General features: G+C 49.8%; 1 protein-coding gene across 2 annotated transcripts in view; it reads right to left on the bottom strand.

Annotated features, from left to right (window-relative positions):
- Sdk2 (sidekick cell adhesion molecule 2) overlaps positions 1-17,602 on the bottom strand; it is a 98,068-nt gene extending 80,466 nt beyond the window's left edge. For both annotated transcript variants that reach the window (XM_090350214.1, XM_090350213.1), the window contains exons 1-3: positions 17,496-17,602; positions 8,768-8,915; positions 3,971-4,104 (exon numbers count right to left, since the gene is read on the bottom strand). In XM_090350214.1, coding sequence (XP_090206340.1) covers positions 3,971-4,104; positions 8,768-8,915; positions 17,496-17,598 — 385 coding nt within the window. In that variant the 5' untranslated portion in view covers positions 17,599-17,602. The remainder of the gene's footprint in view (positions 1-3,970; positions 4,105-8,767; positions 8,916-17,495) is intronic.
- Between the last annotated feature and the right edge of the window lie 3,812 nt (positions 17,603-21,414).

Consider the following 21,414-nt stretch of genomic DNA (forward strand, 5'->3'; position numbering starts at 1 on the left):
ACATAGTAGGTGCTCAATAAATCACAGTTTGCCTCCTTGGGGGCTGTCTGCGGGGGCTGGAGAGAGCTGTCTCCACCACCTGGGGCCCAGTGATGGATCCCAGAGCTCCTGAGACATGGACAGGGACATTGAGTGGACTTTTTCTGTCAGTGACAAGACAGGGAGAGGCCAGCTCTTGGCTCTCCTAAGCCTGAGTGTGGTAGTTGATGTGGTAAGATAACTCTGGGTTCCACCCCCTCTTTGTTTTGTTTGTTTGCTTTTATATTTTGGTGCCATTTCTGGGTCTTAAACTCTGGGGCCTCACATTCCCACTTACTTTTTCCATTGAAGGATGACACTCTACCACTTGAGCTACAGATCTACTTTAGGCTTTTTGCTCATGGATTAGGGATAAGGGTCTTTAAGATTTGTCTGCTCAGGCTGGCTTCAATCCTGAGATCTCAGCCTCATGAGTAGCTAGGATTACAGGCATGAGCTCCCAGCCCTGAAAGCCACTCCTCGGCCTTTGCAATCCCTACAGCGTGGATAATATCTAGTCCTCTGAGGACTGCTGCAGAGAGGAGACCAGAGCACAGGGTGCAGGGTACTGTTCAGCATCAGAGTCTTCAGAGTAGAGGCTGAAGGTGTGAGGCCAGGGAGGCAGAGGTGGAGGTCGGGGTGGCAGTGGACGGTGTCCTCCCCTCTGTAACATAGGCCTACATGTCTGGCTTTCTGGCCAGGGAGCCCCATGCTAAGTCTCCTCCCTCTATTGGGAGCTGTGGAACAGCAAGGCACCCAGTGTGGCTAGATGGAGGCCCATGTGGGGGTGGCCTTCCTTCCCACTGGAGAGGCCAGGATGGCCAGAAAACCTCCTGGGCCTGAGTAGGGTGAGGTCTCATCAGAACCCAGGGCATGTGCCTGCAGATAATCTTGCAGGGAGCTGGAGGCTAAGACCTAACACTTAGGAGAAGGTCACTCAATATGGTAGGGGAGAGGAGGCTAAAGCTAAGCTCACAGGTAACACAAGCAAGGAAGAGGTGTCTTCTGGAAAGCCGACAGGGCCTGGGCCCTGGGCTGGAAGGATGAAGATGGGGCCTTCTGCACAGGGTGGACATTAATCCATTCTCCTGAGCCCCATCCTACCCCTACCCTAGGCATTGAGTCCCATGAAGAAGCCTGGGCTGGAGAGCGTGGGGCTCACCTGGCCTCAGGTGAGTGAGGCCAGTGCTGTGAGTGCCCCTCCCAAGACAGGCTTGTGGGGACATCCATCTCCCAGCTGCCCTGACTCCATTCAATGCCAGGCTACCAGCCACCTGGGCCCAAGGAGCTCCTGAACTGTGGCTGTGCCCCTTTGATTTAATGAGATTTAATTTTAACTAATTTACATTTAATTAAAAAAAACAACCCAGATCCCCAATTCAGTTATTAGAATGCTTTTTAACACCTTGGGCATAAAGTGCCTACCTTTTCAGCTATAAATTTTTATGAAATCTAAATACAGCTCACGTATTCCAGATGAAAATCCTGCATCTAAATTGAGATGTTCTGTAGGTATCAGAAACACACCAGATTCCAAAGACTTCTGTATGCCAAGGAAACCTGGTATGAAATATCCCATTAATATTTCTGACAATGTGGGTATGCCGAATGGCTATTTCGAATTCATTGGATAAAATAAAAAATATATTAGTGAAATGAATTTTACCTCTTTCTTTTTTTTTTAACTTTGTTAAAAAAATGGGGTGACTAGAAAATTTACAATTGTGCCAGTGGCTCATGCAATCCCTAAGTTAGTACAGCTCTGAACCTCAAATTGTGTGCACCCCATATAGGACACCGCCAGTTTTGGGGGAAACCCTGGGATTACCTCTCTAGTCCTCTTCTCCAAGAAGTAGAGGTCTCCCTGGGACTGCTGCTGCTCTGATCTGTCCTGACCTGAACACACTGGGCAGGTGGAAGGGTGGGGAGGGAAGGAATGAGAGGAGAGGGTTAACCGAGGGCACCAGAGCTGGCAGGGGTGAAGTAGCAGTTGCTCTTCATATAAGTTGGTTGGCAGACAGACAGGTGGTGTGTATGGGGGGGGAGTTTGTGTCAGCACCAGGAGCCAGGTTTTGAAGTGCAATCACTTGTGGGAGGGGAAATTAACTAAAAATCAGTTGATTCTGCTCTTGAGGCGGCAGAAAAATCATCGTGCTGCCGCAGGAGTTGAGGAGGTGCTGGGGTTGGAGAGGCAGGGGGCTGGGGTAGACAGAGTGGGGGCGGGCAGGCAGGATCCTGTCTAGATTCCCTGGGGCTAGCTAGAGGAGTGAGATGGTCTGGGATGGAGAAGGCAGCAATAATTGCCCTGGAGAGCCAGATACCGGAGGCTACCCGGGACAAACCCTGATCATGGGGTCTTGGGGTAAACTGAGTCACACAAGACCCATGCCTGGCTTTATTTGGGCCATAAACAATTCTGCATTATTGATATGGCCTCTTTAAAAAGGACTGGGTGGGCCAGGAGTTTGGCCTAGTGGTAGAGTACATGCTTAGCATACGCAAAGATTGGCATTTCATTCCTTGGTACCGCATACACAGAAAAGCCAGAGGTGGTGCTGTAGCTCAAATGGTAGAGTACTGGCCTTGAAGAAAGCCCAAGGATGGTGCTGAGACCCTGAGTTAAGTCCCTGGGATCAGCAAAATAAATAGATAAATAAAATAAAATAAAAATAAAAAGGACTGGGTTTATATTTGGGGAATGGAGGCAGGAGGATTATAAGTTTGGGGCCAGCCTGGGCTACATAGGAAGACCCTGTCTAATGAAAAAAGAAAGAAGGACATGATGGGACTCCATGAGATCAGTGTCATTGAAAAATACTTGCTTTCTGAAAAAAATTAATATTTCTTGCCAGGCACTGGTGCCTCACACTTGTAATCCTAACTATGGAGGGAGGCTGAGATCTGAGGATCATGAACCAAAGCCTGGGCAAAGAAGTCTGTGAGACTCTATCTCCAACTCACCATCCAAAGGTCAGAAAGGATGGAGTGCCCACCCTGAGGAAGAAAGCTGGGCTCAGAAGGCCCAGGTATGGGGCTGGTGGGGTTGAGGAGGCTTTGGGCACCTGGACATTGGCAGAGAGGCTGGGATTTGGGGACCAGTATAAGAACGCCTCACCTTGTAAGCATGTGCTAGGGTGACTAGAAATGATAAATGAGACTTGCTTTGGGAGCTGGAAGGGGACAGATGTGGAGAGAGGAGATGAACATCTTTTCCGCCCCCTTCCACCCTTGCCCCTTCCTAGAAATGCTGGTCTGGCCCAGTGTACATGATTCACAGCCTGAGCTGCACTCAGGCCACCTGCCTTGCCTTCTCCTGGCCTGGGGATTACAGCGGGCCTGGGGGAAGGGCCGGTCCTTCAGTCCTCCCTGGAGAAGCAGGCCAGGGACCATGGGGGTATCTCTTTGCCAAAGGTCATTGCAGCAGGCCTTCTTTTATCTGCCTTTCCCTGGGTTCAGCTCCTAAGCTTCTCTCTCCTGGGGCGGTCGGAGCTCTGAGGATGGGCGGCTTTGGGGGCCTGGGGAGAGCCTGTGTGCGTCTCTCCTGGGGACTGACTTCCTTTGCTCCAAGTGGAAACAGTGTTTATCTACCAGCTGAGCAGAGGCAGTTACTGTATTTCTTTAGAAAAAGGAGTTTCTATTAATGCCCTGGAGTGCTCACAGCCGAGCCTGGGGGTGACTGGAATCCACATGCACACACACATACACACACTGACTCACACTTGCTGGTGGTCTTGCTTACAGCCAAGTTGAACACCCCCACACCCTGACTTCTGGTACGGGATGAGCAGCGTCCAGAGCTCAGCTCTTCCTGTCTGCCCTGGCAGTGGCTGGTACCTCTAGCCCCGTTCCTCCTCCAGGTCCCCACCACTCCATCTTCCCAATGGCCCTCCAGAGCCCCATTCCCTAGATTTAATGACTTGCTTGGTGACAGCCAGGCCCTGGGCTTACTCACTCTCCACAGCGAGAGTCATGGGCTGGCTTGTCTTGTTGTCTCCGTTCTTGTCGTTAACGGCCTGCACGTAGTATCGGCCTGCGTCGGGAGCCACGGTGGACAGGATGACAAGTGTGTTCTCCAGAGTGATGGCTCTGCGAAGAGGGAAAGGAGTCCTTGGACAGGGGCCCGGAGGGAGCCTCTAGCCTCCAGCCTGCAGGGGATTGTGACTAGGGACCTGGAAAAGGGGAACAGGTGACCTGACCATACCACCTCCACCTATGTCCTGACAGATGGGAAAAATGGAGGGCCGCCTGTACCCCAACCTCACAGCGTCTCAATCCCAGCCATGGCGCACTCCCAGCTGGAGATCAAGACAATTCTTACGAGGCTTCCCAAGCCCCTGCTCCAGTGCTGGCCTAGGGTCCCTTTTTAGAAGGTGCTGTGGAATTCAGGGCCTTTATGGCTTTGTGTGGGTTTCTGAATTGCAAGCATGCAGGATAAGGCAGGATGGGCTGTGGGGGGGAGTGGCTGCCCACGATGCACCTGGCTGTGGGTTCCAGTTCCACATTCCCATACACATCAAAGAAATGAGCAGGACCATTCCAGCATTAGGGTCTTAACCCCAATCCTAAACCTGCTCAAGCCTCTCCTTGGCACGGGGTGTGGGTGGGGCAGCTTCCCCTGCCCCGAGGCTCATTAACTGTCATGATGCCCTGGGCCCGTTCTTCTGCCTGGCCTTCTGACATCCAGCCCCTCCAATAGACCAGGTCTGCAGAGAAAGGCATGGGCAGCTGGGTCCCCCTTAAATGTGGGTGACATGAGCTCTGAACGCTCTGCCCACATGAGCAGGCGCTGCCTGGCTGCTTCCACCCATTCTTCCAATGACAAACAAAATCATTAGTTTGCCAAGTCTATCTCCGGGTTGTAATGCACTGGTGCTGGAGACAGCTGTTAAACATCCTTAATGTTAGTTTAACAAGGACGAATCCAGTTGAATTCTTTTCAAATTTTCCCATTAGGTGAATGTTACAGAGTTTTAAACGGGCTCTCCAATAAACATGCGCGCTAATGGCTCTCCAGCCCAGCACTCTCCCAGCCTGGCCGTGCTGGCTCTCCCACTCCTGGCCTGGGCAGTAGGGGTGGGATGGGGGGGCTCACACACCCAGACTCACCATCAGCAGAGCTAGGAGTGAGGCAAGGCCCCCAGCCCCAGTGCTTAGGAGCCCTAATGATGCTCCTTTCGGCTTTCTCCTGGAAATCCTTCCTTCCTTCCTTCCTTCCTTCCTTCCTTCCTTCCTCCCTCCCTCCCTCCCTCCCTTTCTTCCTTCTGTCTATCCTTCCTTCCTTCTTCCCTCCCTTCCTTTTTTCTTCCCCTCTTTCTTGTTTTCCAGATAATGAGGTGACAGGGCCAGAGCCAGGCTAAAATACTTCGAAGGATGGGACCAAGAAGGTGGCCATCACACCCATGAGTCTCTCCCAGAGCCTTCCTCTTAGGGAGAGCTTTTGGGAGAGGCTAAGGGGTAGGGGAAGAGGGGTCCTTGGAGTGTGTAGGGTGGTTGGAGGTCCGGAATGGGCTCAGCCTCTGATGGTCTTGTATATGCTCCTGACTGGGCCTCAGTCTCTCATCTGTGCATGGGTGAACGGTGAAAGGTGAAGGATCAAGCTGGCTGTGATTTCTTCCTGCCTGACAATGAGCTTGAGGGAGTCACTGTGGCTGCTGTTTCTGGTTCTGCCCCATTTGATCTAGGATAGTGCAACAGGCCACTATGGCTCCCCTCTCCCTGGCACCAGGGTGCAAGATGGAGGGCAGCTATGGGTAGTGGGACTTGGACATCTTACAGGTCCTTGCTTCGCTCATCATGTCCACTGCCTCAGTATTGTAGGGACAGGGCTGACAGCCTCATGACCCTCTCTCTCTAGTTCACTTCCTATCTTAGGTTTCCAGAGAAGAACCCAAAGAACTCTCCAATTCTTTCCCTCTTAACCAGGAAGGCTCTCTAAACCCATTCTCGTCTTTAGTTATATTATGGTTGATCTTTCCAGACCAGTGGTTCTTAACCAGAGCAGACTTTGCTCCCCAGGGACATGCCACAGCTGTGGGGTTGGGAGAAACAGCTGAGGCTGGAGGGTAGGTGAGCCCTAAGAAAACTCCCTGCTGTGCCCAGGATACCCACGAGGTGGTGCCTGGCCCTGGGGGTGGGGTCCATGCGCCACAGTGTGTGTGATAGGACCTCAGTGGAATCTGATTGACTCTGTTCACATCCCAAAATGTAACCTTCAATATGAGGTATTAAGAGTGAGCTTCAGAGGTGGGGCCTTTGGGGGCCGAATAATCACAGAGGAGGGAGGAGGGAGAGGCCCCAGGATCGAACCCTGGTGGCTTCCTAAGAAGAGAAAGAGACACAGAAGACACCAGTACACATATGCTCTCCATGTCTTTCTCCATTCGTGCTCTGAAGGAGGTGGTTACCAGCCAGGTGCTAGTGGCTCACACCTGTAGTCCCAGCTGCTCAGGAGGCTGATATCTGAGGATTGTGACTAGAAGCCATCCTCAAGCGGGAAAGTCTGTGAGAATTTTTTTTTTAATAACCACCAAAAAGCTGGAAGTGGCAGTATGGTTCAAGTGATAGGGTTCTAGCCTTGCACAATAGAAGTAAGATGGCGCCCAAGAACTGAGTTTAAGTCCCAACTCTGACACAGACACAAGTCACCAAATGTTGCCCTTTGCCCTTGGACCTCCAGAACCAGGAGCCAGAAAGAGCCTCTTCCCTATACAACTCAGACCATGATATGGTGTTAGCAGCAACAGCAGCAGAGGGTGGATTCACACATGGGACTGCTTGCCCCAGGTGGGTGATACAGCAGCTAGGGCCACACTCTGTGGCTTCCCACACAGGTGTTGGCATGAGTGAGTTGGGGTGTGCAGGAAGGTGGAAGGGGTTAGGAGTGAGGCTCTAGCATGGCAGACATATTACGTGTTCACATGTCTTCCCCACCCCACCTGTAGCCAGGACAGACATTGCTAATCAATCATGATGCTCTTCTTTCCCATGAGTCTGGGTAGAGCCTCAGAATCCTTTCTAACTCTGAGTTGCTACCAATTGGCTTGCAAGAGGCCTTCAGCTGTATGATATGGTACACCTGGAGTACAGGAGATAACCTCAGAAAGGGGGTTGGGATGAGGTTGGAGCTCATTTACCTGACCCAGAACCTGTGTGGCAGAGTGTTTCCAGCTACAACATAATCTCAATCTCCACTGAAGTGTAAACCATCCTTCTGATTTTATTGAGCCTTAGGGAAGACTAAAGGAGTCTGCTCTGACTCACAGGGCAAGAATCATCTGGTAACCTGGGTAACTGTCCCCGCTCCTCACTCCCCTTTGTGGTCCTGACACACACACACACACACACACACACACACACACACACACACACACACACAGAGCACAGAGTGAGGATACTAGAGTTCCTGCCTCTGAGCTCAGCCATGCCCTTTCTTCAACCAATGGGCTAGGAGCAAAGGTGTGAAATACCTTCTGCAACTGAGAATATGCCAGAGCTAGCAGGAAGGGAGGACAAGGCAGGCACAGCTCAGCCAGGTCACCTGTAGGATGATATAGTTCTATACCTGTCAGTAGACAGCCGACCCCAGAGTAGAGAGAACCCAGTCAATGCCAGAAGGACCTTGTTCATCCCTGCCTAAAACACAAACATCTCCAAAGAAACAGTACATGCTCATTATATTGGGCCTTTGGGATGTTTTATTACACAGCCGTGCTGGAATTGTGGTACTGATACATGCTACAAATGGGTCTTACTTCTGGCAGTGTGTTAGAATCATCTAGGGAAGCTGTCAAAATTTCTGATTCCCAAATATCCACCCCATTTCAGATTGCCTCAGGTGAGACGAATATATTTTGAGGCTCCCACATGAGTTCCACAGGTATCCAGGTGGCGACTCATGGCACCAGAGTCAGCTCTGGAGCGCAGTCTTTTTGTGCCCGGGTGCCTGTTCAAAGGCGGGTTCCATGCAAGGTGAGGATTCCTTCCACCCTGACTCTGGAGTTGACACGGCTGGCACCAGCTCCACCACCTGGCAGCTCTCTGAGATTTGGCAAAGTAGTTAAACTTCGGGAGGCTGAGCCGATTGGAAGAGAGCTGAGGTTGGGGGAGGGCTTAGGAAAGCTGGGACTCACTATGGGCCTGACCAGGATCTGGAGCAGAGGGTGGATGCCTGCTGGAGCATGGGCCTCTGTGGAGATGATGGGTGTTGGCTCTGCCTTTCCTGTCCATGATTCAGGCTGCCATAACCGCCACCAGGGCCACACAGAAGGGTCCTTGTGCCCACTGAAAAGGCTGTGTGTTTGCCCCTCGCCCCTGGGCTACACCTACTCCTGAAAGCCAACACACCCACAGCCTCCCACTCCAGCTCACCCTCAGCCACACCTCTCAAGGCAAACACTGCCGCTGGCGCTGCTGGCCTGGCTCCTGGGCCGGTGGCCATGTGGATAGGGGCCTTTGTTTGTGTCTGTTCTGGGCTTCAAGTGTTTTTGGAGACAGCGGAGTGTGTAAGCCACACTATTCTCTGTGAGTCCAAGTCCTTGCACGCACATTCCAGGAAAGTCCCTCATAAAACAAACTTCTGTGGTGATCTGGGAGGTCCCCAAATGGCTGTGTCCCAGAAATGCTGAGGGCTTGCCTCTACATTTGAGGGACTTTTTTCTGGCCTATTTCTTGTTACCCTCCCTCTCTCCCCAGGATTAGCTTCCCTCCAGTCCCCCCAGCCCCTCACCCCCCCCTCCAAAATGGGACTCACATGCGGCTGCTGGGTGGGATCTTCCGGCCATCTCGGAACCAGGTCACCTGTGGCCTGGGGAAGCTGGAGATGCGTGGGGCTCGGATGACAGCTGCCTCTCCATGGGAGACGCTCTGATGTTTCTCACCCTCCTCAAAGCTCCCCATGTCTGCAGGGAGAGGAGACAAAGGGGTCAGGGGCCAGACTCAGGAACTTCAGGGTAGTGACAGGAGGATAAGATGGCAGACGGGATGACTGTGGCCCCACACAAGGGGCCATGGTGTTTGTAGTAACTCACATAAGCCTGTCTGCCCCCCCATCCTCTAATCCATCCTGGAGACACACTCTCCTCAGGTGTTGGGGTTTTAGATCCATTTATAGCCATGTATCCTTGGACTCAATTGATTTATCCAACAGCCAAGCGAGGCTGATCATTATTTCACAATGCGAGGGGCGAGGGGCGGGGGGCGGGGGGGCGTGGGTGGGAAGAAAACCTGTTAAAACAGGCTCAGACAGGTTAATTAACTTACTCTAGGAAGGAACAAATCCAGGATTTGAACTTGAATCTTGAACTCTGGAGTCTGACTGCCCCTCTTCCTTCCCTGCCCTACAACTCTGCTTTGGCATGCCAAAGCAGGTAAGCCTTGAGGCCCAACCAATCCACCATCTGGCTGGGTGCTGGTGGCTCATGTCTGTAATCCCAGCTATTTGGAAGGCTGAGATTTGGTGGATTGAGGCTCTAGGGCAGCCTGTGAAGAAAAATTCAAGACACATTCCCCTTCTTACCTTAGCCAAGGCATGGTGACACATGCCTGTAATTCTAGCTACAATGGTAAGTCTAAAACAGGCAGACTGTAGCCCAGAAGTGAGTCTCTATGTAAAAAAATAACCAGTGCAAATAAACCAAAAAAAAGGGCTGGAGGCATTGCTCAGTCATAGAGTACCTGGCCTAGAAAGTGTGATACCCTGAGTTCAAACCTCAGTGCTGTTAAAACATGACAAAAGCTAACCATCTACTGTTGGCATCTTTGTTCTAAATCTGATAGAATGTTAGTGGTAGCTTCGGAGGCTTGGAGACCTGCATTCAAATCCTAGCTCTGTTGTTCATTTGCTGTGTGTGACACTTGGCAAAACTTGGGACTGTGTTGAACCTTCATTTACTCTGTTCTACAATTAACAATTGAAAAGAGGGCCTTTATCATGGATGGTACTGAGGATTATAAGATTACAGGATTATAGGAGATATTTTGTTTGTTGCCAAGCAATATCTTGGGTACATCAATATTTATACTCCTTCCTCCACATTTTTCTTACAATATAATTTACACTTCTCCCACTTACATTCTCTCCTTGAATCTGTTGGGGGAAGGGGAAGTATGTCTACTCCAACAATAGAATATGCTGGAAGCAGTGCTATGTGACTTTCAAAGCTAGGTCATCCAAGAATCCAGCTTCCACTGGCTCCCACTCTCCAGCCACTCTCTTGGAACCCAGCTGCCATGTTGTAAGGAAGCTCAACTCATTCTCAAGGCAACATGGGGATGGTCCACACAGAGAGGGCCTCAGGTGACCACCAGAGTCCACACTAGATCTCCAGGTGGTTTTGGGCACATCCTCATGTCTTCCATTGAGATCTCTGTCACTGTGGAGTAGACCCTGGCTGTCCCCATTGTGTCCTGTCCACATTTTAGAGTCACAGACTTGGGGAGCATAACAGGATTGCATCTGGGGGTAATTTATTACACAGCCATAGAAGCTGGGAGAACACGTAGGCACGTGCTAAAGAAATATGTCTCATATTTTCAGCATTAAAATTCTGGGATTTTATACATTTTTCATAGTTTAGTTTAAGCATTACCCCTTCAACAAAGATGATGTCTAACTATCCAAATAGAATTCCAAACCAGACTTGTCAAGCTCTTACCTTCTCTCTAGACAGACTTTGCGCATTTAATCCTCCAATAACATGACAAGCTCAATTTTAATAAATACACATTCTTAGTTGTTTATTAATTTCTTGTGCTTGGTTCTGTCTATAAAGAATTGCATAAATAAATCACACTGGTTTCAGTTGTTACGGTAATTTTTATCTATTTTGAAAAAACAAAACCACAGAATTCCGAAGATATATTTAAACAATTTAAAGCAATTTCATGGTAATGGTGTTTCTTTTGCCTCTCTTTCCCTCATTTTATTAGCTCTATTTGGTCGGTGAGGAGATGGAGACTCATGGTGATAAAACGTCTGGGCCATGTTGAGGCAGTCAGGAGTAGACCCAAGGCATCGCCCTCCAAACTCTCTCTGCTCCTGTTCATGAACCATAGCCATGTCTCTTTATTAATTCCTCCCACTGGATCTAAGCTTGGAGAAGTAGTTTTCTTCTCCTTGCTTTGTCCCTGAGCAAATCCCCACCACCACCTCCCCAGACACCTGGCCCCTTGTTCTGCGTACAGAAGGGTCCGTCTCAATTCAACAGCTCTTTATGGAGCCCTACTATGGGTCAGGCATGCAGTGTGGTAATGCCCAAGGCAGGTGTAGGGAGATTAATCTGGCTGGGGATGCAGGCATGAGGCAAATGAACCCACAAGAAAATATTCAGGGGCATCGGTGCCAACTGCTGAGAAGGAAGGGGCCAACTTACTCTTTCCATTCTACTCTTACCTCTGAGTGACCCCAGTAACAGAGCCCTCTCCAAGCAGGCAATGGCTGCCTGCGCACACATTCTAAGGAGCCATGTGTGGGTCCACCCTGGGATGGAGAGTCTGCTAAAATTGAGTCATTCTAGCCAGCCAGGGCTGGGGAAGGGGGCAGCTGGAGGGAGGAAGGGGACAGAGGCTGGGGCCCAGTGACCTCATGCCAGGGTATGCCCTATAGAGAGCTTCAACCTTCATTAACATGTTCTGCCTGGCACACAGCTCAGTGCAGCCTAAAATGTATTCCTTTTTGGAGGCAGTGCTGGGAATAAAACACAGGGCTTTGGGGCTGAGAGTTTGGCCTAGTGGTAGAGTGCTTGCCTAGCATGCATGAAGACCGGGGTTCGATTCCACATACATAGAAAAAAAGCTGGAAGTGGTACTGAGGCTCAAGTGGTAGAACTTTAGCCTTGAGAAAGCCCAAAGACAGTGCTCAGGCCCTGAGCTCAAGCCCAGGACTGGCATAACAAACAAACAAACAAAAACAAAGAGCCTAATGGCTCTTACAAAATAATTTTTGTTTGTTTGCTTTTGTTTTTTGCCAGTCCTGGGCTTAAGCTCAGGGCCTATGCACTGTCCTTGGATTTGTTTTTTTCTCAAGGCTAGAACTCTACCACTTGAGCCTCAGCACCACTTCTGGCTTTTTTCCAAGTATGTGGTACCAAGGAATTGAACCTGGGTCTTCGTGCATGCTATGCAAGCACTCTACCACTAGGCCAAACTCCTGGCCCTCTTACAAAATAATTAAACAAACAAACAAACAAACTCAGGGCTTTGAGCTTGCTAGGCAGGTACTCCATTGCTTGAGCCATTGAGTCATACCTCCACTCCCTGACAACTTACTATCTTGAATTCAGGGACTGGGTGCTATCCCTAAGCTCTTTTTGGGGGGGGGGTCTTGAACTCTGGGCCTGGGTGCTGTCCCTGGGCTCTTCAGCTCAAGGCTACCACCCTACCCCTGGAACCACAACCCCACTTCCCATTTTCTAGTGATTAATTGGAGATAAGAGTCTCATAGTCTTTTGTACCCAGGCTGGCTTTGAACCGCAATCCTCAGATCTCAGCCTCCTGAGTGGCTAGGATAACAGGTGTGAGCCACCATGCCTGGCTCCTAGGCTCTTTTTGCTCAAGGCTAGCTCTCTACCACTTTGAGTCACAGCTTCACTTCTGGTTATTTTGTGCGGTTAATTGGAGATAAAATCCTCATGGAGACTTTCTGCCCAGGCTGGCTTTGAACCATGATCTTCGAATCTCAACATTCTGAGAAGCTAAGATTACAGACATGAGCCACCAGTTCCTGGCTTGGCAACTTATTCTTGATGTCTTTATTATAGCTTAAAAGGTCCTGTAAAGTATGTTTTCTACTTCAGAACTCTTGTCAGTGCTTTTGTGTACTTTTACATCATTTGAAAATCATGAACTCTGTCATGCATGCAGAAAGCAAATACAGTAAAATGTATAATTTAAAGAAGAAAATGAACACCCCTTACCCATCACCCAGCTCATGAACGAGAACGCTGATATACATCAATACCTGCCACCCCACCCCCACCAATACCACCTTCCCCAAGGACATGGCTCATTTCTCTCCTGATTGTTAGGGTGAGCCTCCATTGCTTCTCTTTTTCCTTCCCCACACACAGATGAACCCCTAATCAACTGGTAGTTACACGGGCTATGCTTAAACCCAGATACCCAGGGCTCTTCTGTTTGTCCCTACTGAGATGTGCTTTCTGGGCCACAGGCTCCACTTGGCTGGCTCATTTTCATACCTGCATGGAATTTCATGGATGGTGGCACGCCAGTCCCACTGAGGACAAACTCTGGTGGCTAGGGGACCCTGGTGGCAAGCGTGGGATTTTGAATTGTAGGGTAGGCTATGCACATGGCAATTTTATTGACTGCCAAATTGTTTCTCAAGTCCCCCCACCTTTTGTTTGTGGGTCATGGGCTTGAACTTGGTCTGGGAGTCTGTTCTTGAGCTCTTCACCTCAAGGCTATGGCCCTACCCCTGGGCCTGGGAGTTGTCCCTGAGTTCCTCAGCTCTAAGCTACCACCCTACCCTTGAGCCAAGCCCCACTTCCCATTTTCTAGAGGTTAATTGGAGATAAGAGTTTCAGGTCCTTTTGTGCCCAGGCTGGCTTTGAACCTTGATCCTCAGACCTCAGCCTCCTGAGTAGCTAGGATTACAGGTGTGAGCCACTGCACCTAGATCCCCATCCCTTTATTTTTTTAAATACCAGTTTACACAGTCATGGGAAGTGATATGGTCTGGTTAGCCTCTTTGGGGCTTGCCATTCTGGTGGGCATGGAAAGGCATTTCCTTGGCTCTTCCTTCACCAGCTTCTATCCAGGCTCTATTCTGACCATTCATGATTTCTGCCTCATGATACTCGAGCTTCACCTGCTGTGATTTGATCTCCCCACATCTGACTGGCTCATGCTCCTTCCTTTGAAACACTTTCTCATTGGCTTGGACTACTACTGTATCAACGAGGTCTCCTGTCTTGTTCTCCTCCTCAGATTGGTCTCCACATGTTCCTTCACGGGCCTCATGTTACATGCTATGTAGTATAAGTTCATGGAATCATGGTTAGCTTTCTGTCCTCCATGTGGGGAGAGCCATCTGGGGTTTGTTTGTAACTTCATTCCTTAGAGAGCAGTAGTAGGCTTGCAGTGGGGAGCTCTTTGCTAATCACACTAATTTACCTAAGCACTCAAGTCAATGATGTCTCTGCATGCAGTCCCATGTTGGACAAGTAGCTGGGAAGCTGCTGGTAGAAGCAGCTGGGCTTCTGGGACAGGCTGCGCGGTCAGCTGATGTCATGTGGCTGGGTTTGGCATTGGGCTTGACCATTCCAAGTCTGAGCCAGGTCAGAAAAGGCTGGGGGAGCGGTCCAGGTGAAGACCCTCCTGGGTCCTCCTTCCCTTTGAAGGCTGGGAAATTGATGATGAAGAAGAGCCTTATGTGGGGACAGAAAGGGGACTGGGGAGGGGAGATGTTTTATTGACTTCCCCTTAATTGCTGTAATTAAAAACATGTAAAGAATCTTTTCCTAACGACTTTGCCATTATCATTAGTTGTTAGCACAGCTGCCTTATTAATTTGTCATTGCAACCCAATTCATAGTTCCTCTTTGGGATGGGTTGGGAGCCAGGGCTGGGGCCTGCCTCACTCCAGGACCCCTAGAGAGAGATGCAGAGATCAGCCATCTTGTGGGAGCTTAGGACAAAACCTTTCCCATTCAGAGAGGCAGAGGGAAGAGCAAGAGGCCGGGAGCTTGCATCTGTGTTGGAAGACAGATGGACAGACAGATGCAGAAGCCTGCCAGAGCCCCAGGGCTCTTGGTGGTGGAGGGGGAGGAAGGGGTCCAGGGGGAGGAAGGTTTAAGGAGGCCCACCCTCTTGGGGTTGTGAGGCCTAACTGAGCATGTGCACATCATCATCCTGCACGTCTCAGCATCTGCCTGCACCCCCCACCCCATCCCTGCCTTGCAGAGGGGTGGCTGGGAACAGGTCCACTGAGGTGGATAGTTATGTCCTCCAGAATGTCTTTCCTGGCTGAGGAGAAGGAATTTTACTCTTTCTTAAGCATCATCTGGGCTGAGAAGCATTTGGAATGGCACTGAGTCATTGATTCACTCGTGCTTCCCCCAGCCATGCAGAAATTACTATAGTGCTCCGTTCTAACACACGAAGTGCTGAAAGCACAGAGAAGTGAAGTCACCTGTCCAGAACCACACAGCTCGAGAGATATGAGCTGTCCTCTGAAGCAGGGCTGGAGGCTGGGTTCATTGCCACCCATACCAGGAAGAAGCAGGTGGAGGGAGGAAGTACAGGCTGAGGGACCAGCTATGGGGAGAAGCATTCAGCCAGGGCACTGCTCTCCTTTCCTCTGCCAGCTCAGGGACAACCAGCTGTAGGAAGTTCTTGTTTCTTGTGGGTCAAGGGCATGGAGCAGATTTGTACTCATCATCCCTAAGTGTGTCCCGAAGGGACTTTCTGGTTCCATATGTGCATACTATGCACATGCATGCATGCACAAGCACACGCACGCACACACATATCCCCTCTCTGCTGTACATGTGCGCATCAAGACCATACTGATCTAGACACGTGGACCCCATACAGAGGTGTGCATGTGCACATTTACATGCATTGACATATGTACACACACATTCACACACATGCCTATGGCATTCATGTGAGCACATCTACATGTACATGCTTGCACACACATACAGCTTCTCCCTTGTATGTGTTCATGCACATACTTAGAACCTATGTTCCCACAAGTATGCGGTGGACGGAGGCAGAGTTTACTGATCCACATTTGAGTACATGTGTGTGTACTCACCACACACACCACACAATATACAGCAACCCTGTCCCCCCCCACCTCCCTGAGCCGAGGGGCAGACCAACCACATGTTCACACTCCTTGTACTACACCTCCATGCACAAGTGTGTGTATAATTGTATGCCCAGCCCCTCTGGAGGCTGGCTGCAGCACCCTAACTCCCCAGGCATGTGTGTGTGTGTGTGTGCGCGCGCGCATGTGTGCCTATCCAAGGGCTTGAACTCAGGGCCTGAGCTTTTTTGCTCAAGGCTGGTGCTCTACTACTTGAATCACAGCTCTACTTCTAGCCTTTTGCTGGTTAACTGGAGGTAGGAGTTGCATGGACTTGCCTGCTCAGGCTGGCTTTGAACTATGATCCTTAGACCTCGGCCTCCAGAGCATCTAGGATCACAGGCATGAACTACCTCTGCCTCATTTACCCCTCGGCTCCGGATAGGCATCCTTCAGCTGCCAGAACTCAGTGCTGTGCTCTGGGCTTGTCTGCTCTTTGGGTATAAGCGGAGGTGCCTTTGGTGCTGATTTATGGACCAATTTGTTCCCCACTTTTGATTATGGCTGTTTTTCATAATTATCATCAACACGCTTTGCCTCACTTGAGATTTTCTTTCAGATTTCTCTCTTTGCCTTCTCTCTACATGGCAGGCCCTCCCCTGTGTTAGCTTGGAGGCTGCTCTTGGTGGCTTGGGATGAGAGGGAGGCCTCCCCCGGGGAAGATTTCTGGGTTCTCTGAGGCGTCTTACCCTCCCACCACTTAGAATACATCCTCCAGTCTCTCCCCTGATGAGATCCAGAATGAAACAACCCATAATGAGTCATTTCCAGCAGTCTGCAGGTGTTCCAGGAAGAGGCAGGTCTGGGAGTGGTTTGGGGGAGGTCCCCTTCCCTCCCCTTTTTGTGCTTGAACTCAAGGCCTCATATTCTCTCTTAGCTTTTTCTCTCAAGGCTGGCTGCACTATGGCTTGGGCTACAGCTCCAGTTCTGCCCTTTTGCTGGTTCACGGGCAATAAGTTTCACAGCCTTTCTTGCCCTAGCTGGCTTCAAACCACAGTCCTCAGATCTCAGTCTCCTGAGTTGCTAAGATTACAGATGTGAGCCACTGGCACCTGGCTGGCTTTTGGGTTTTATCTGAAGCCATGTTCCTTCCTCTCTCTGGGGAAGCCTTGCTGGGTACTGGTAGCACTGGGGAGAGAAATGTCACCTCCAAAAGCTTGGTGAGGGCCTACTCCTCTTCCCTCTTCTCCCTGGGTTCTTCTGGGAGGATTCCCCACCTTGTTTTTCTAAGGTGTCTCCCAGCACCCCCTCAGCACCCCGGGGTTCTCCATGCTGCTACTGTTCCAGGGCCTCCTGAGGTGGTGAATGGTAAACCTGCCAGTAAGAGGGCTGAGGCCCAAAAACTGGCAACTGGCTGCCCCCATCTATAGAGGAAAGCAGGGCTTGTGCTCTTTTGGAGAGATGTGAAGCTCTTATGTTTCTGGCTTAATCAAAGGACCACTGGGCTGGCAGAGGTGAAAGCCACAGGTCAGTGACGTGGCCTTGACCCACTTCTGCCCAGGACCTTCATTCTACCAAGTGCCAGGCCAAGCAGGAAGGGCCGGTTGCCACAGGCCCACAGAGGGAATGGAAGAGGGTGCCGAGTGTGACCGGCAGGCCTGGGCCCTGCAGACCCCCTCTACCCCGGGTCCCCTGCTGGACTCACAGGCCACCTGGACTTCGGTTTGCCGCTGCAGCAGGGCCCCCATCCGGTTCCGCACGACGCAGCGGTAGTTGCCGGCGTGGGTGCGGTCCAGGCTGGTGATCATGTACCTGGGGATCAGAGAAGACGATCAGATCAAGAAGCCAACCGTGCAGTTGCAGGTCAGGTGGGGCTCAGGGGTCAGAGGTCATGGCGTCATTGTCTTCTGGAATAGATAGGACCAGAGAATCCCTTGACTCATGGAATCCCAGAGAAGTCTTTATCAATGGAGGGGGGAATCCCTTCCCACAGCCATGCAGGGAGTAGACTGCACTCCTCAAGGGCAGGAGGTGCTGGGTTGGGGTCCCTGTGGCCAGGTCTCCTAGGCTGTGTGGGTCCTGCTGTCCTCCCCTGTGTGTGACCCGAAGGATGGAGAAAAGTGGGGAGCCAGGCACAGGATCATGTGGGAAATATTCACGGAAACAGACGGAGGTGACAGAGGCAGGGACATTTATATCTCTCCAAGTGACCTGCACCGGCCCTTCCGTAACACGACAGACAGCTTGGCTGTGGCTCAGCGGAGGGAGGTGGGGCAGGGCCCTGAGTGGCATGGCAGCAGCGCCTGGTCCTGTGGGCTCTTGGCCAGGGACATGACTGAGAGCTGGTCCCTTACTAGCTGGCTCCGGAGACACTTTTGGCCTAAAGGGCAGCATCCTGCATTGGGGCCAGTGATTGAAGAGCAGGTACATGGTGTCTTTTACCTGTCCGGGAGTCAGGGAGGGGTAGATCAGTGAGGGAGCTTCTGACAGCAAGGCCTGGGTGATGGGGCTTTGTATTGGGAGGGGCTGGGGGCAGTGAACTAGCTCCCTGTAGTCCTGGGAGATCACCTAGCAGGGTCCTTAGAGAAACAAAGGGGTTGGGCCTCTAGTGTCCCTCCGCAGACCTTGAGTGTCCTAGGCTTTGCCCAGCTGCCTTTGTGGACAAGACAAGCCATTACCACCTGCCTGTAGTATGCCAAGCCTGGGAGGGAGCTGTCAGACTTATCTCACAGAGCTCCTAGCTAGGGTGTGTCACCACCACCACCATCACTGCCATCATGACTCTCCTCATTTCCACCATCACTCGCATCATCACCATCATCACCATCACTACATCACCACCCTCATCTCCACCATCACCACCGTCATCATCAGGATCCCATCATCTCCATCTTCATCACCATCTTCACCTTCCCAGGGACTCCACAACCGTCCACCCTCTCTGGGCCCCAGCTGCGCTTCAGATGCCACATTAGGTACCTTTCCTGCCTTTCTTCCTTCACACAGCAGGTTCTCAGGTGATTGGATGCTGGGGGACCAGTAACATTGAAAAAATGGGGATCAACGTGAGCCTTTCAACTTTTTACTCTGCCAAGATCATTAAAACCAAACCACCAAAGAGCAGCACTATCAAGCAACACACATTTTTTTTTTTTAAAAGGGAATAATATTAAAAAAGTGCCATGGAGAGAAAAATAAATAGACATAGTCAGCATTTTACCCTAAAAGAAGAATATTTCTGAGATGATAAAAAAGACATAATCTCAGCATAAAGACAATTTTAACAAAAATTTAAATTTCATTTTATGCAAAACCCACTACGCTACCACCACATTTCTCATTTTATCTGTACGGTGACAAGCTACCATGCGCCGGCATCTGGGAGCTCTTGACTTCATTTCCATCTTCATAATAACACCATGGAGGAGGTGCTTTTATTAGAATCCCCATTTTAGAGGCGAGGATATTGAGGTTCAGTCATTCCTTGGCATTGATCTTTGTCTCATATGTAGTAGGAGACAGGGCTAGCAAGACTCCCTCCCTCCCTCCCTCCTTCCCTCCCTCCCTTCTTGTCTTCATTTTTCTTTCATTCTGCAGTTCTGGGGGTTGAACTCAGGTACTAGCCACTCTGTGTTTGAGCTTTTTTTTTTTCCCTCAAGGCCAGTGCTCTACCACTTGAGCCACAGCTCCACTTCTGCACTTTTGGTGGCTAATTAGAGATGACAGTCTCATGGACATTCTTGCCTGGGCTGGCTTTGACCTTAAATCCACAAATCTCACTCAGCCTCCTGAGGAGCTGGGATTCTAGGCATGAGCCACCAATGCCTTAACTTTTCTGATATAAACCTGCTGTGCTCACAACCCAGAGTTCCATCTGTCATTTGGAGATTGTACATGCCTTACTTGAAGCTGGGCACGTGGGCAGTTTGTTCTGACTCTGCAGCATTGTCTGGAACCTTCTTATCTCTGCCAGTGGTCACAGCTCTTATCTGTCCCTTGCTACTGTGCAGTGTGATGAGTGGAAAGAGAAGGTACTCGAGTTCTGGAAAAACCTTCCCCTTTCCTTCACCCCTCAACCCTGGCCCACGTATATGCTCCTTCTTGATGTTCTGTTTTACCCCAGCCCAGGCGAAAGGACTTTGGGGAAACAGATGGGCTTCCTAAAGAGACACAGTGACCTTAGAAGGGTGCTAGAGAAAGGGAGGGAGAGGTGGGCTGGAAGGATTCTGTATTTTTAGAAATATAAGCCAGCATTGTTAAAAAGTATGTGCTAGGGAGAGGAGAAGAAGTAAAATGGTGGATAAATTCATAGAAAGATGCATAGTCTCTTTCATAATGACAGACGCTCAAATCAAAATAAGACACTATTCTCATGGAAAACTGCGAAGAGTTTTCAGGGAGGGTCACCCCACAATTGGTGAGTCATGCCCTCAGGTCTCTGAGTGGTACTGCAAATGGGTTCAACCTTTGGGCAAAGACTATCACAGTTCAATTATGCAAGCTGTCTGACCCCTGGGCTGCACTCCTGGGCAACAAGCCTTTTGGATATATTTGCAACAATGTGACAAAAATATGCAAAAGAATGTTCACTGTAGCATTACTTGAGATGGCCGAGATAAACAAAGGAAGATTGGAAGCAACCTAAATGTCCATCAAAATGGAATTGGATCAATAAATGATGCTGTGGTCCCCGAATGAATGAAAAATACCTGGATGGGAGGAAATAGAAAACGTCTCCAAGATATACAGAGCCCTGAAAGGAAGCTGAAGCCAGGGAGAAGGAAGAGTGGTATGAATAAATGTATGAGGTCACAAGAGGCTAAATAAGATCGGAACTGACAGAAACGGGAAGAACAGCTTATTCTTACGAGTTGCTATTTAGTGACATGAGCCTCTAAACCTTTAGCTTAATGTTTTGGATCACACAAATGGATCTCAGAAAAACAACTTAAGTCTTTTAATCCCTCTCCTATCACTATCAAAGACTAGTGTAATAATATGACACTAATTGGTCCCATGTGGATAAACTGTAATTGTATATAATTTCTATGTGCATAGACACACATGTGCAAATACACACCTTCAAATACAAACATGCACTTCTGCAAAAACACGCATGAAAACACAAAATGCAAACACATATACACAAATATAAACATACCAATATATACATAGGCAAATATACATGCACACCAATTCACCTACATACAATCACATAACTACGCTGGTATGTGCACGAGGTTTTTTTTTTTTCTTTTTTTCTTTTGGGGTGTGTGTGTGTGAGTGTGTGTGTGTGTGTGTGTGTGTGTGTGTGTGTGTGTATTAGTCCTGGGGTTTGAACTCAGGGCCTGGATGCTGTCCTTGAGCTTTTTTTTGCTCAGAGCTAACACTCAACCACTTTGAGTCACAGTACCACTTCTGGTTTGGTGGTAATTAACTGGAGATAAAAGAGTCTCACAGACTTTAGTGCCCAGGCTGGCTTTGCATTGGATCTTCAGATCTCAGCATTCTAAGTAGCTAGGATTACAGGCGTGAGCCACCAGTGCCTGGCATCTGAGTTTTTTTTTTTTTTTTTGAGATAGAGTTATGTTATGTCCCTTTTGGGAGACATATCCAAGAAGGGG

The sequence above is a fragment of the Megascapheus bottae genome, chromosome 17, assembly GCF_031878675.1.
Source record: "Megascapheus bottae isolate mThoBot1 chromosome 17, mThoBot2.hap1, whole genome shotgun sequence".
NCBI lineage: Eukaryota > Metazoa > Chordata > Mammalia > Rodentia > Geomyidae > Megascapheus > Megascapheus bottae.